Here is a 15,598-nt window from a genome sequence, read left to right on the forward strand (position 1 = left end):
TGAGAGGAGGAAAGACGATAGAGGTGGCAATTCTAGCTCTCCAAGACAGTGGGATTCCCTTGGACACAGATTCATGATGGTATAAGAAAAGGCAATTGGTGCTGAGGACATCTTCAGGACTATATCACATGATTACCTCAGCTCTCTCTTTGGCCACCTCCCAGGGCTGGATTAGGTGTTCTTAAGGGCTCAGGTCACTCTGAACTTCCCCTATCAAAGTATCTATTACATGAAATGCTTATCTTTTTCTTTAGCTGCATCCCCCTTACGCTTCAGCTCCATGATGACAGGGACCACATCTCTGTTGTTCACCAGTATATCACTAGTACCCAGCATAGAGTCTGACACATGACAGGACCTCAAATATTTATTGATTCTATCAGGTATCAAGCAAGAAACATGCTGTCTCCTAGGTCATAATCAGATGTCATGAAAACCACTAACAGCAGCCTATTCTTATTTATGTGGAAACTAAGGAATCAGGTTACTTCTCTTCTTTCAGTTGAAAACTGATTTAGAAAGAAGAAGATATGAAGTAAACTGCTGTCAACCAATAGCACCCAACCATAAAATTTATTTTCTGAACCATGACTTAGAATGATAAATCCCCAAAGGACAAAGCTCATATCATGAAGATAAAGAGAGATGTGGTGGGCTGAAAGCTTCCAACTTTAGTTTGAAGGGAAAGAAGAAAATGTTACACAAACTGCAAAACAGGCTATCATAGAAGAGGTCTGACAAAAGAAAGAGTTTAGCAAAAAAAAAAAAAAGCCCCCAAATTCCTAGGCTGGAAGGTACTTCGCTATAAAAATAGTGAACCTTGGACTTCCCTGGTGGTGCAGTGGTTAAGAATCTGCCTGCCAATGCAGGGGACACGGGTTCGAGCACCAGTCCGGGAAGATCGCGCATGCCACAGAGCAACTAAGCCCGTGCGCCACAACTACTGAACCTCTGCTCTATAGCCCACACGCCACAACTACTGAAGCCCGGGCACCTAGAGCCCGTGCTCCGCCACAGGAGAAGCCACAATGAGTAGCCCCCGCTCGCCACAACTAGAGAAAGCCCGCACGCAGCAACGAAGACCCAACGCAGCCAAAAACTAAATAAATAAATAAATAAATCTATTAAAAAAAAAAAATAGTGAACCTCCATAGGTGCCTGGCACATGGATGGTGTTTAAAAAAAGATTTAAATCTAAAAAGAACATCATACATTGAAAAAACAACACCTGAGTGGAAAATGAAAATTTGATAGGGTAACTCAGAAAAGAGAGTTAATGGAAATTTTTAAGTATTATAAAAATATACTTCAAACCTCCAACCAGAAGGCAGATATAAAAGATCTTTTTTTTAGCACAATGGACCAAAACTAACTAAACTTAACATATGGGGGGTGGGGGGGCAGGGAATCAATCACACAAGAAAAAAAATGACTTAGAAGTATTGTATCTAAAACAGCCTAGGAGTATTTAACAACTGTGAAACTAACAGAAAGTATTATAATTAAGTGATGAATAAGTAAACACGAGTTAAAGTGTGCTATGGATAACAGAGCTAATATCATCTTAGACTTGCATTAACAGAATTATCCAGAAAACAGAAGAAAGTATCTCTATACTACACTATTTTAGGTTTCACAATACCTTTTAAAAGTTAATTAAGTCAGACATCCAGAAGAGAGCAACTCAGAACTATATTTTACAAGGATTAAGATGGCAGCTGTCTTCAGCTTCAGAATGATGTTTTGGGGTTTTTATTTTTTTATTTGTTCTTTTTTGATGCCACAGGAATGGAGAAGAGAATTTTAATTCGCCAAACAAGAAAATATCCAAAAACTGGAAAAGACTATCTTATGAGGCATGCTCCCCATCTCAGAAATGAATTCACCAAATTATTTCCTCAATTGGTAGAACATGATCTTTAAAGGGCCATCTAACACTAAGATTCTAAAACAGTGAAGAACAATGAAGAATACTTCATTAATGAAGACTTGATTATTAATTACTGATTAAATCTGTGGAAGAGAAAAGTTTGAGTTGCCAACACAGAGCAATTGAAACAAGCAGTGGGACCAGACTTAACACTATTTAAATTTAAGATGAACCGTAAATTTTCCTGGTAATAACTACCACGCTCTCAAGAAGAGTCTACCAATAATGCTAAACTTACAAGCCTATATAAATTTTCAAGCCTATATTCTAAAATGTCTTTAATAAATGTATCTGTCAAAATAGTTTTCATTCCCCTTCTCAATGATTACCATAATTCCAGAGTGAAATAATACACATTAGATAACTAACACTTTATTCACAATACCTCATATTCAGATAACATTTGTGTTGAGACTCTAGAAATCTGAAAACACTAGTTCTTCAGAAACTATACTCCACCCCACCTCCTCCAATAAAATATAAGCAGGAATTAGATGAACAATAACCAAGCACCATTATCAGACACTGATATTTTCTTCAAGATCAGTGGTTAAATTCGTTTTAGGAAAAGCAAAGAAAACATACTCACATCTTGGCTCAGTCCAGAAAAGGTTTTCTGAAGCTCCTTGGCAAATTCTAAGTTATGTAGCACTTCTTCATATTTCTCAACTGCTTCCTACCGAATAGGATAAAAAAAATCAATTCTGTGAACTTCTAAGTACAAATATCTCAAAATAAGTTCCTTAATAACAGCAGAGGAGATTTAAGACTTTAGGAACTAGCCATTTACTATACATACTCAAAGAAAGTAAGGAGAAAGTATTTTATAGAAGTTACATAAAGTTAAATTTAAAAATTCAATTGTTTATGCTAGAAATCTGAACCGTAATAATAATAATAATAATAAAGCTATCAAAAAATCTAAGGTCAGAGAGGCCTGTGGGTTTTAAGAGCACTGAGCCAATAGGATTCCTCTGTCAATATTCATTCACTACACAAATATATTACACAAGTAGCAGAGTAAGAATCACACAGATGAAAGCAACCTCAAGAAATTTATACTATGGTAGGAAAGACTTGTAAATAATTACTTATAACAGACAAAGTAAGTATTGTGACAGAAATATTGTAAATTTTTTTTTTTTTTTTTTTTTTGGCCACAACGTGCGGCTTGCGGGATCATAGTTCCCCAACCAGGGATTGAACCCGAGCCCTCAGCTGTGAAAGTGCAGAGTCCTAACCACTGGACTTCCATGGAATTCCCTGTAAATTTAAAGAGGGAAATTTTTCTTTGAGATTTCACAGATGAACAAAGTTGATAATTAGAGAAGGGGTAGGTTTTTTTTTTTTTTAATTGGGGTATAGTTGTTTTCCAATGTTGTGTTAGTTTCTACTGTACAGTGAAGTAGAATTCCCTGTGCTATACAGCAGGTTCTCATTAGTTATCTATTTTTTTTTAATGGGACTTTACATCAAAGGGCCATTATGAAACAGAACAAGATGGGGAACTTGTCCAATCAGACAAAGGCATATTACAAAGCCTCCATGGTTAAAATAATATAATATTCCACTCTGGGTATCTACCCAAAAGAAATTAAAACATATGCCCACTTAAAGACTTGTAAGTAAATTTATATAGTACATTATTCATTATAGCCCAAAATAAAAACAATCCAAATATTCAGCAACTGGTAAATGGATAAGCAAAATGTGTTATAACCATACAAAGGAATTCTAGTTAGCAATAAAAATAAATGAATTACTGATACATGCTATAACATGGATGAACCTCAAAAACATAATGGTAAGTCAAAAAAGCCAGATGCAAGACTTTATATGAAATATCCAGAAAAGCCAAATTTATAGATGGAAAGCAAATAAGGGCACAAAAGAGAACTTGAAGGGGTTATAGAAATGTTCTAAAACACAATTGTTGTGATAGCTGCATAACTCTACAAATTTACTATAAATTATTGAATTGTATACTTACAATGGGTTAATGTTATATTTATGATACCTCAATAAAGCTGTTTTTAAAATAATCTGATAGTACTACGTCTTTACAAAGGTACAGAACAATAGGAACTCCTGTGTACTACTTGTCTTAGCATAAATTGGTACAATAATTTTGGAAAATTGTTTAACATTTTTACTATGAAGTTAACTATGGGTATACCCTACAACCCAATGATAGGTATACACCCTGAAGAAATCTTACACCTGTATCTCAATAACACATATAAGACCAATCAAAGTAGAATGACAAAAAATAAACAACTCAAACATCCATCTATTTACAGATTACTACTAAGTAGAGAAAAGCAAAGGAAATATAGCTACTTGCATCAATATAAAAATCCTAAACATAATGAGCAAAAAAGATAAACTGAAGAATATACAGTATAACATTTATCATAAGTTTCAAAAAAGCAACCCTAACAGATTTAAGAACAACAAATAAGTTCTGTCAAAACAAAAGGAAGGGAATGAGGGGGAAAAAGTTCAAGGTCAGGTTACAGGAAAGAAAGCTCTGTGAAGGAGCTTCAGTGGTGTTGGTAATATACTATTTGGGTTGAGTAGTGGGTTCTGACACTTGCTTTATTATGCATTGTAACTTACATGCAATACTTTGTTTGGACTACATATTTCTTAATAAAACAGGTAGAGAGGCCTTCCAAATACAGAACCAAGAATGCACAGATAACATAACCATATTATACAGTCCTCAAAGGGATGTAAAACTAAAAAGGAATACCACTTCATATCTACTCCCAAATGGTATTAACTTTGACTCAAGAAAAGCAAAATCAAATGGGAACTACCTCGACTTCCCATCATCAAATGTGGATCCATCCTTTCTTTCTCTCTTTCTTTATATAGTGGAGGAGATGTCCTTCCACCTGTGCCCTGGATCCTATTCATTTCTGCCTTCATGGGAGATCTTACTCTGATTCCCTCTTTAATGTCTTGAGCCTCTCCCTCTCTGTTGATGCTGAAACCAGCATTTAACAAGTTCAAGTCTCCCCCAACCTAAATAAGAAAAATAAAAAGTGCCGTTCTGGCAACCACATCCTTCCAGTCTCAGACATGTATCAAAAATGCCTACACAGTTTCCATTTCCTCCTCAGCCCTCATTAACCCGGATTGTTTCCACCATTCCACCAGAACTGTCCTGGCTAAAGTCAGCCATGTCAATCCCATCCTTTAAACCTATGGATCTTGTATAGCTCTCATTTTGGTTAACTTCTCAGAAGACTTCAACATAAAGTCATCCTCCTGCTCTACTAAGATCCCTTGTTTTTTTATAACACTAACTTCCCATTTCTCCAGCTTTTTATTTACTGGCAATTTTTCCATTAACTATTCTCACCTCAGTTTTTAAGCACGTATAAAGATAATAGGACCTACATCACAGAGATGGGCAATTTAAATGATTTCATGTTTATAAATCACTCAGAATGATGCCTGGCCCGAAAGTAAGTTCACTATCAATATTTTTAGCCATTATTATCCAAACATGAAATGTCAGATTTCTTTAGCATTCTGTCTTAATGCTTCTTTTCTGCTTTCTACACTCTCACCCGTGATAGTCTCATCTTTTCTCATGGCTTCAATTAGCAGCCATACAGGTGATAGATCTGTAGACTAAACTTCTCTATGCGCCAGACCTTCTCATAAATACTTACTAGATATCTCACCCTTTAATGTTTCACAGTCACATTAAAATCAATGGTCCAAAATTGAGCTCTTTATCCCATCCTCCCAAAATATTCTTCTCTCCCAGTGTTTCCAAGCCCAATAAATGGTTTTGCCATCCACCCAACTGTTCAAGCCAGAAACCTGGAAACCACTCTTGGTTCTTCTCTCTATTCCTACACAGTACCAAGCTATGTAGATTTTACCTCTCAAATCCAACTACTTTATTCAAACCCCTCTGCCACTATCTTGGTACCAGCTCCCAAAAGCTCTGACTTAGACTACAGGTGTAGCAGCTGAAAGCATCAAGTACCCTTGCCTTTTGCTCAAGCACTCACTTGAGTCTCGTTTCTCCGTTTTAAATCCAGACCTGAATCAAAATAGATATTAAAGTTACAAATGGGACTCTAAAAAACTTCATTAAGACACTTTTCTTACTATTTTAAAGCAGAAATCTAAGTTTATGTTAGCAATAGTGAAATCTTAGAAGTCTATAGCTTATTCTCAACAGGTTACTTAAGAGTTACTGCCAAAAGAGGTTACATTAGCTAAGCACATATAATCACGCAGATCATAGAAAGCTTTATTTACAGTATTACAAATATCTGTTGGGTTAAAGAAGAAATACAAACTGAATTACAAAATTTCTAGTCAATAATACCAAAAACAGTATCAAATCAAATCTATAGTATCAGCTAAAGCAGTGCTTGAAGTAATAGTCACAGCTTTAAATACATATAGGTTGGGGGGGGGGAGGAAACAAATTAAGCACTCAGCTTAAAGATAGAAAATGAAGCAAATAAACCAAAGGAAAGCAAAAAGATAAAAGGCGTAGGAGAGAAAAAATAAAGGTGGCTTTAAGAAAGAATTTTTTTAAGATACTCACTAACTTAATTAATTGAGTAAACGAGGAAATACAACCACACAGTTAGAAATAAAGTAATACAGAAATAGGCTTTTATAAATAATTACTTTGTCCCAATCTTTGCAAATAATTTTTTTAAACTGGATGAAATATTAGTGATTTTCAAGGAAAGGTTTTAAAAAGTTGACTCCAAAAACAATAAAAATCTAAACAGATCAATTTTCAAAGAAAAAATGGAGAATATTTTCAAAGCACTCCCACCCAAAAAAGAACCAGGCTGATAGTTTGAGAACATTTCAACCAAACTTTAAAGTACTATGGAAACACTGACACCATATTAATAAAGGATGAACAGCCAGAGCCCAGATGTTTAGGGCAGTGAAACTATTCTGTATGTTACTATAACAGTGGATACATGCCATTACGTATTTGTCAAAACCCAGAGAATGAGTTGAACCCTAATGTAAGCTATGGACTTTGATGATGATGTGTCAATGTAGGTTCAATTGTAACAAATGTACCACTCTGGTAAGGACCGTTGACAGCTAAGAAGGCTGTGCATGTGTGGTGGGGTCAAGGGGTATACAAGAACTCTCTCTACTGTCAGCTCAATTTTACTGTGAATCTAAAGCTGCCCAAAAAATAAAGTACACTAAAAAAAAAAAAGAAGCAAAAATAAAGGCCCCAAAAGTATCTATATTAAGCTAAACTGTATACAGGCTTAAAGAAACTATGGACAAATACAAAGTAATCTATTAGAATCATTATTTTGTAAGATGAGAACTGAACAGAGGAAGGACAGGGTGAAAGAAAAACTGTATCTTTTTTAATATTTCCTGATTTCTAAACTATGTGAATTACTTCCAACTTTAAAAACTAAACTTAGAGCTTTTAAATTAAGTACTATACTACTGACAACAGTTCTCCGAGGGGTCAGATTATAGATTTTTTTTCTTCTGACTCATCTGCATTTTCTAAATTTCTACCTTAAGTATATATTCCCTGTATGAGGAGATGTTATTTCTCAAAAGTACCACTAACTATATACTCAATCACACCTAAAAACCTAATATTCAATCATTTTATATTTAGTAAATCTATATGTAATAAATATTTAAATGCCTACCATATGCTATAAACCATTCTAAGTACTAGGAAAACAACAGTGAACAGACAAAATCTCTACTTTAATGGAACTTACAGTGTAAGGGATAGAGAGATAAAACTTTACAGTTTGTTGGAGAAGCACTTTTATTAAGAAAATTAAAGCAAGGAAAGGAGCAAAGGAATATGAATGGGGGAATGGAGGTATGGTATTGTCAGGACATATGTTACCAAGACGACCTTCAAATAAAAAGCTGAAGGAGGTTGGGAATGGAGCCATTTAGACATCTGGGGAAAAAAAGCACCCCAGGCAGTAAGAACAGCACATGCAAAAGCCCCGAAGTAGAAGTGTGGCTGGGATGTTTGAGGACCAGCGAGGCAGCCAGTGTTGCTGGGATGAAGCCAGCAAGAGAGAGAAGTGCAGGAAATGCAATAAAGATGTAAAAGGAAGTGGCGAGCATATTTCGTAGGGCCTTATAGGACATTTTGCCACCATGATGGGAACCAATAGGGAGGGACTTTTGAGCAGAGGAATAACCGTCTGACTTGTATTTGAAAAGAATTACTGAGGCTACTATGTTAAGAATAGACTTGGAGAGAGAGCAGAAATAGAAAAACCTGTGAGGAAGCTGTCACAGTAATGCAGATGAAAGGTGATGTGGTGTGGAACAGGAAGGCAGAAGCAGAATTTATGAGGATGGTCTGTTTCTGGATTTATTTTGAAGGCAGAATTGACCAGACATGCTGATGGGCTAGATATGAGGTATGAGGAGAAAAATGAGAAATTCTCCAACGTTTTGGGCAACTCCATCCTTCTAATTCATCAAGCCATTACCTGACATAGTGAAGGTTAAAGGAGGAACAGGTTCTGGGAAGCAGAATGAAGTCAAAGATGTCAAAGGCAACTGGACATAAGAATCCAGAGTTCAGAGGACTGATCTATCGGCAATATAAATTTGGCATTTGTCAGGATATTACTTAAGAAATCAAAGTTAATACTATAGAAGCAACATGTAGTTGTGAAGGAAGTAATGAAATGCTGAGATTAAAGTTCACCTGGCTGGAGCTCTGAAATATAGCGTATCCTCGACATTTCTTACAGAGCTATCATGAGAACCACCAACCTCCCCACTCCCATCCCCTATGTTTCCCCAAAGTCAAAAACACTACTGTAACAGAACATTTCCTCCAAGGGTATTTACACAAAGGGACGTTTCATCACTTTAAAAGTTATTGAATGTACCATGACTACTTAAAAACAAAGCCATGTTGAAACGCTGAATGTCCAGCTAAGTCCTTTCACCAGCTATCTAAGCACATCATTCTCGGAGCTCAGACAATTCAAATCTGTGCCTCAGCAAAACTGTAATTTACTACATCACAAAAATTCGAGGTCAGTGAAGAAGGGCCAATATGGCAAGGGAAAAGCCCTTGAATACCAGGACCTATGATTCACAACCAAAAATTTTAGTTAAAAAAGATAAAAGACAATAGATCTACAAGCTAGATCGAATAAGTTTTAGATTAATTTTGTCCCCATCTTAGCCAGGAGATGTGATCAGGTCAAAATGGCAAACATCAACAAAGCATTTTTTAAATTTTCCATATTGCAAAAACTCTCCTTCACCACATTAGATAAAATTTGCAATTACCAGGTATACCATGGGCAAGGTAAACAGTATTTTTAAATGTGGTAAATAGTAAATATTTATAGTAAGATTTTTTTTAAAAAAAGGCCCAATATCTATCTATCAGATAAACATGCCTCCTGAGAAGGAACATGGCAATTCAGGATAGAAAAGCAGGGAGAAACCATCAAAGGAATTAGGGGGAAGCAACTAGAGAAAACCAAGGCAAGCTGTAGTAAATATTCTTTTATATTTTAGAGCAGAGAGATGTTAGGTTTAGAAAAGTAGAAAGCTAGATGATTCCCTGCTCTTCTCCTTTAGTCCACTCTAGTGAAAGGTTAATTTAAATCCATACGTTAACTCTTAGTGATAGTCTACATTTTCCCTCTTATTTGACAACACACACCCCCATCTGCACACCATCTACTAGTGCAAAAGATACTTCTTTAAGTCAAAGCTATGAGATCTAATAGGTGAAGACAAAGTCTTTTGAAAAATCCAGTGGATTCTCACTCTTCTTTTTTAGCCTATCAAATCTTTGGTCTCCCCCAAACTCATCTAGAGTTTTACTAAGAAAAGAAAATCAGTAGGTCTGGCCAAAGGATCATAAACCACTTACCAACTGGTCTGGATTAAGTTGCTCTCCATTTTTCAGGCGATCCTTGTAATCTTCCAGTTTGAGCTACAAAAGAGAAACTTGGTGTCTACTACAACCTGATATAAAATTCTGAAACAAACTAAATACCAGACTGTTCCTTATGAAAACAAAGTTCTTGAAGTTAGCTATCAATCTGTAAGAATAACATTTTACTACGAGGCAAGCAGCAATTGTAGATGAGTTCCAGTCAGGCAAAAAAATATTACCCACAATCAACATTAGTCTGGAATTACAAAAGTTAAGCAGTAATAAAACCCTTTTCTCTTAATGGCCTCTATAATTAGACTACGTGACACACAGGGATTTAATCAATCATATGCTCCTAACCCAGTGGTGCTCAATCAGGGGCAATTTTGTCCCCCAAGGATAGACGACAATGTCTGGAGATATTTTTGGTTATCACAACTTGGGGGATGGGAGGGAGGAAGAAGGTGCTACTGGCGTCTTGTGGGTAGAGGCCAGGGATGCTGCTGAACATCTTACAGTGCAAAGGACAGCCCCCCACAACCAAGAATTATCCAGCCCAAAATGTCAATAGTGTTGAGGCTGAGAAGTCCTACTCTAACCTCACACTGAAACTGTTACCTGTTGAATTATGTAGGCATTTGTTCAATAGGAAACTTCCTAATAGAAGTACAGAAATGTAAAATACTTCTTTTCTAGAATTATAGTAGCCTCGACTTGAAGCTATTTTTCATATAAAATTTCTCATAAAGTAAACAGATGACAAATTAATTGCATTTACTGTCCACATAATAATGACATGACCCTTTATGGTATTCTAAAAGCAATGTTTAGGCTCCTTCCATATTGGCTTGATAGCTTTAAAATGCTTTTCCAGAAGCTTGAAACAAATGTGTAAGTACTGACCAGATTGGTATTCAAAATTAAAGAGGCATTATAGTTAAGCTGAAGAGCATAATTATACATATATATGTAGTTCCTCCACCTGAGGTAAGACATTAGTGAGTCTATCAATAGATCCTGCTTTGACTAATTTCCCACAGTGGCAGGGAATTTGTGCTGACCCAGGCACACTCACCTTATCACACTTGTGATCAACTGCATGCATTCAAAAGACAACTGGTGAGAGCTAGGGCTACAGAGAAGCTACTAGTAACTGGCTCGTCTTCACTACCTTCCTAGTGTGTGTGTTAGTGGGGGGAGGGGTCCCGAGGGAGGGGAGAAGGGGAAGGAAAAAAGAGTCAACCGGACTCTTAAAAATCTCTTCACCTTCCTCCATTAAAAGCAACTTTCCTAAGGTTTAACTAGGTCTTGGCATAATAATATTTAAGAGTTCCTAGGTCCAGATAGTTACTAACTCACCTTACTATCACAAGCAAAAGAGGATCATGACACAACAAAGCTACGTGCAGTACCGTTTCACAGGCTACATGACTCAGGAAATGAAGAATGATTTGGATCTTTACATCAGCATTTACTGTAACGTTAGGCTGATTATAACCCTGAGTATCTTCACAAGGCTCTCTACAATGCTTTCACCTACCAATCTTAAACGATCACCTAGCAACACAAAAATTAGTGCTAAAACATTTTCTGGCTCTACCATCATTAAAGCTTCCAAAGACTGCAGCAGCTATACTGCAATATCAACTGCTGCAGAAAGTCACAAGGAAAACAAGCTAAAAAATTCAGACTATTACTCATTTATGAAAAGAAACATTAATACTACACTCAAGGAATTAATCTGACGTAAAGTAGCCAGCCCTTCAAGTATTTCAACAGTAGCAGGCATAATAATTTTACTATGAAGAATATTTTTATTCATTCTGACAAATCAAACAGAAAATGTTTAATATAGCCAATATTTAGCCCACTTGTACATTTTAGCCAGCTAAATCTCAAGGTTACTTAAATCTTTAGGAAAAATATCTTTAGGAAGAATACCTATGAGCCCTGATAGAAAGCAAAAATGCCAGTTCCTTAACCCTTATTTAAGATGGTGCATATACAGGGCTGGGAGAAAAAAAAAAAAGTTACCTTCTTTTTCTCGATGTTTCTGATTTTGTGTTTAAGGCATATGAGTCCATTATCAATATATGTCTCATATGCTTGGGAAGGAGAGGCAGCAGAACTGAGAGCAGGCTGCAAGGGGCTCATGGCCCGCTGGCTTTCCCCATGCTGACTGTGGTTCACTTGGGGCCTGGCTGACTTCATATTCCCCTCTTTTCCCTCCTCCGAATGGCCTGAAGGTGACTGGTAACCAAAAGGAGATGAAGAGAGTTGCACCATTGAAACAGATGAGGCTGAAAGAGGGAAGAAAAAAAATAAGTTAAGTATAAAAGTAAATTACGACTAGAGGCTTTAAATTCCCTGAAAAGTCCTGACCCACGCCCTCAAAATTCTCTTCCACAGAAGTGAGCTCAAAACCTAATGATGCTTTAAATACCACACTTCCATTTCACTACCTTGAAGGCAATTAGTGCCACGCACTGGCGCCTTTACGTAGGCAAAAATCTACAGTATGGGGGACGTTTCCAGAAATTCAATTTCCCACATAGGGAGGAAGAGCCGCTAAGCAATCAGTGGCTTCAGAGCTGAGGGCAATCCACATATTGAATAATTTCTATGGTCAAGTGATGACACACAAAAAATAAGCCTTCCCCATCGGGACAAGGCAGCCATTCGAAACTCTCTACATTATCCCTCACCACGAGCCCCGACCCCAATCACTAACAACGACTTTTAAAAGAAAATCCCGAACACACACAATTCTTTTAGAGCTCTCATTCACTAAGTGAAGAGAAACTTCTTGAACAAGAATGCTAACTTCCCTTTGATTGCTCTGGGGCCTATAAAGCAAGTCCGTCACTACCGGACATTTGGAGGCAGGTACTCTCTGAAACTGCGACCGCCCCGAGTTGGTGTTCAGTTTTGTTTAGACTAACCGATAACCACTCACATCCAACCGGTTTAAGGGCTCATCCTGGCGAGTCTTACACCGCCCCGACCCTGGCCCTAGCTCCCCCTCCACCCCCGCGCATCGGCGCTATTCCCCCCCACTCCCCTTGAGGAGCATCCCCAAAGCAAGGGCACAACAGGCCCCAGGCAGCCGGCGCGGATCCCAAGCCCCTGCAGGGCCCGGGCGAGAGGCGCTTCTACGCGGCGGGCCCTCGGCGCCCAGAAGGCAGCGACCCCCGCCCTCCCCACAGTCCTGCGGACGCCGAAGCACACGGCCGGGGCCACTTCTGCAGGTGCCTCTAGGAGGCCGACCTGCAGTAAGACGCACGGGCCACCTGCCCTCCAGGGCCCCGCCCCGAGGATGCCAAGCCGCCCCTGCACTCACGGCGGCGGCCGCCCAACCCTGCCCACCCACGCCGGCCGGCCACCTGCCCCCGCGCCGCCGACCCAGGCCGCGGCAGCCAGGCTTCACCTCCGCAGGACGCCGAGGCCGCTGCCGCCGCCGCTGCCGCAGCACGGGCCCGCCTTCGAAAGCCAGCGGGAGCCAGGAGAGCTGCGGAGGTGGACCGGCGCCACCCCGCACTCGCGTCTCCTCCTCCTGTCTCCTCCCTCTCCCTTCCCAGTCCTCGCTGGCGGCGTCTGCGGCGCCGGACGCCCAGCCGACTTAGCCGCTCTCACCTAGGCCCGCCCTCAACCCCGCACGGGGCTTATATAGGCGCGCCCCTCCCCCACCCGCTCTCCCAGCCTCGGGCCGCCGCTGCCTCCTCCTTCCGGTTCCCCGGCCCTGCAGCCGCCGGCCTCCGCCCGGGGGGCGTTTGCGCCAGGCCCAGCTGCGGCGCGAAGTCGGTCGCGAGAGGGCGCGTTCTCCCAGCGATTGCGCAGATTGCGGGGCACCAGGTGGGCCTGCTGAGTCGCAGGGAGCTGGCGGGCCGCGGACCCGGCAGCCCTACCCGACCTTGCTGATTGCATCCAGTAACAATTGGATGTGCGACCTTGAGCAGGTGATTTCGATCACTCGAAAAGCGCAGTGAGCCCTTTGTGGAATTGCCAGTTAAACCGAGCTTGAGCCTCTGGTGGTTTAGGTGGGCACTCTTGAAATGCAGGGATGCCTTTGCCCCCCAGATTCCATCCTTCACAGTAGGATGGGGAAAAATCACCGTTTCCTCAGAAAGGACAGCATGTAAGAGCAGAATGCTCCAAACCAGCGTTGCCGTAAAAACGGAGTGGGTGACTCCGCAACCTTCAGTAGCAAGGTTTTATTTAGGCTGTGTCATTTGTTGCTTTGAAACATTAATTCGTTGTCACTCAGAGAAAAAGCTGATAAAAATCTTGGTAAGGTTGCATCAAATTAAGAGAAAAGGCTGGAAATACATCAGTGTTTCTGAAGGAAGGTATGTGTTTCTCATACCAAAAGAATAAGAGGGGAGAAAAAAAAAAAAAAGAACAGGAATACCTACAATGTGTCCAGCTATTACACCAAATAGAATTGTTTTAGGTCCTGTCCTTGAGGCTCTGATAAAAATTATTTAGACTAGCAAGAGAAGAACAGAGAAAAATCAGAAGTATAGTTAAGGAAACCAAAGTCCAGTTTAAAAAGTGTTGGGGAAACCTACACAAAAATTATCATGATTTTTAACATTTCTTGATACAGTATTTTGCCAGTTATTATCTGTGTTCTTTTCAGTCTCTGGTAACCTATTGTACCTTAATGTTGCATTTTAGCTTTGAATCTCTGAATTCCATATGTGACCTTGAGGATCAGACAAATACTACACTGTCCATTTGTTTCATTGTTTACAACGAGAGATAGAGCAGAAGCTGCTTAACGTGAGGGGAGGAAGAAAACAGTGGACAAAGTTAAAAAAAAATGTGAAGGACACACTTTTGGATCAACGAGCAGACTCAAAGTTACAGCACAGGTTATGCCTGTTGTAGCCTGAACTAATAGTGAACCTTAGAATGGTATTTCAGACATATTAATCGTTAAATGTTTGCTTTCTAATTGACCAATAATAAACTATCCCTTGGGTCATATAGATCTAGCCATAGATCCTAAATATTCCACTAAATGGAATAATTCTGAATAAATCTATACAGTTTTATTTCCAAACATATTTCAGAAAATGAATCAAGAATGCAAAAGCAAACATAATTAAACTTCAAGTCTGGTAAGGTACCCTCCGTATAAGCACAGCATAACATTTGTAGGAGATTGTACCTTACAGATAATGTTGCAGTGATGTTTTCTGAAAAAAATGAAAAAGGTGATTCAGAAAAAAGCTTTCCTGCTAGAAAAGATCTTTAAAGCCAATGAATCCAGTTTATTTTGAAAGCACGTGCCCCCTCAATTTTTACTTGTTAGGACTTGTCTTTATTTTCCCCTCCCCCACTCCCTGTTTTCTACACCTTGATTTGCCTTGCCAACAGTGAGGCAGGATTTGTGGATAGCCACCTCTAAGCTTAGCAACGAATTACTATATTTAAAATGTGATTTTAAAAGTTGTTTCAAATCAATGGGGGAAGAATACCTTCATTCAACAAATATGTTTTGTTATGTTAGTTATATCTCAGTAAAGCTGGGGGGAAAACCAAATATTTATTGGGCACCAGATATGTGTTGGGTGATAGGGATACAATGTTGAGTGAGACACATATAGCCCCTGCCCTCATGGAGCTGAGTGGGAATTCAATAAAACCTGCAGGAATAAATAGCAAAAACAACAAACTCAAAATAGAAAAACAAAAATACTAAAGACTTATAATGGATCATCTCATTTCTGTAAAAATAGCCGAAC

At 39.1% G+C, this 15,598-nt stretch overlaps 1 protein-coding gene across 11 annotated transcripts in view; it reads right to left on the reverse strand.

The window, feature by feature from the left end:
* Positions 1-13,548, reverse strand: part of CAPRIN2 (caprin family member 2) — a 41,347-nt gene extending 27,799 nt beyond the window's left edge. For 5 of the 11 annotated variants that reach the window (XM_036866688.1, XM_036866689.1, XM_036866687.1 and 2 more), the window contains exons 1-4: positions 13,276-13,472; positions 11,883-12,148; positions 9,843-9,905; positions 2,520-2,606 (exon numbers count right to left, since the gene is read on the reverse strand). In XM_036866688.1, the coding sequence (XP_036722583.1) occupies positions 2,520-2,606; positions 9,843-9,905; positions 11,883-12,134 (402 nt within the window). In that variant the 5' untranslated portion in view covers positions 12,135-12,148; positions 13,276-13,472. Of the gene's footprint in view, positions 1-2,519; positions 2,607-9,842; positions 9,906-11,882; positions 12,149-13,275; positions 13,473-13,535 lie in introns of those variants that run through there. The other 6 variants (XM_036866686.1, XM_036866685.1, XM_036866684.1 and 3 more) reach the window with 3 other exon arrangements.
* Between the last annotated feature and the right edge of the window lie 2,050 nt (positions 13,549-15,598).

The sequence above is a fragment of the Balaenoptera musculus genome, chromosome 10, assembly GCF_009873245.2.
Source record: "Balaenoptera musculus isolate JJ_BM4_2016_0621 chromosome 10, mBalMus1.pri.v3, whole genome shotgun sequence".
Classification (NCBI taxonomy): Eukaryota; Metazoa; Chordata; class Mammalia; order Artiodactyla; family Balaenopteridae; genus Balaenoptera; species Balaenoptera musculus.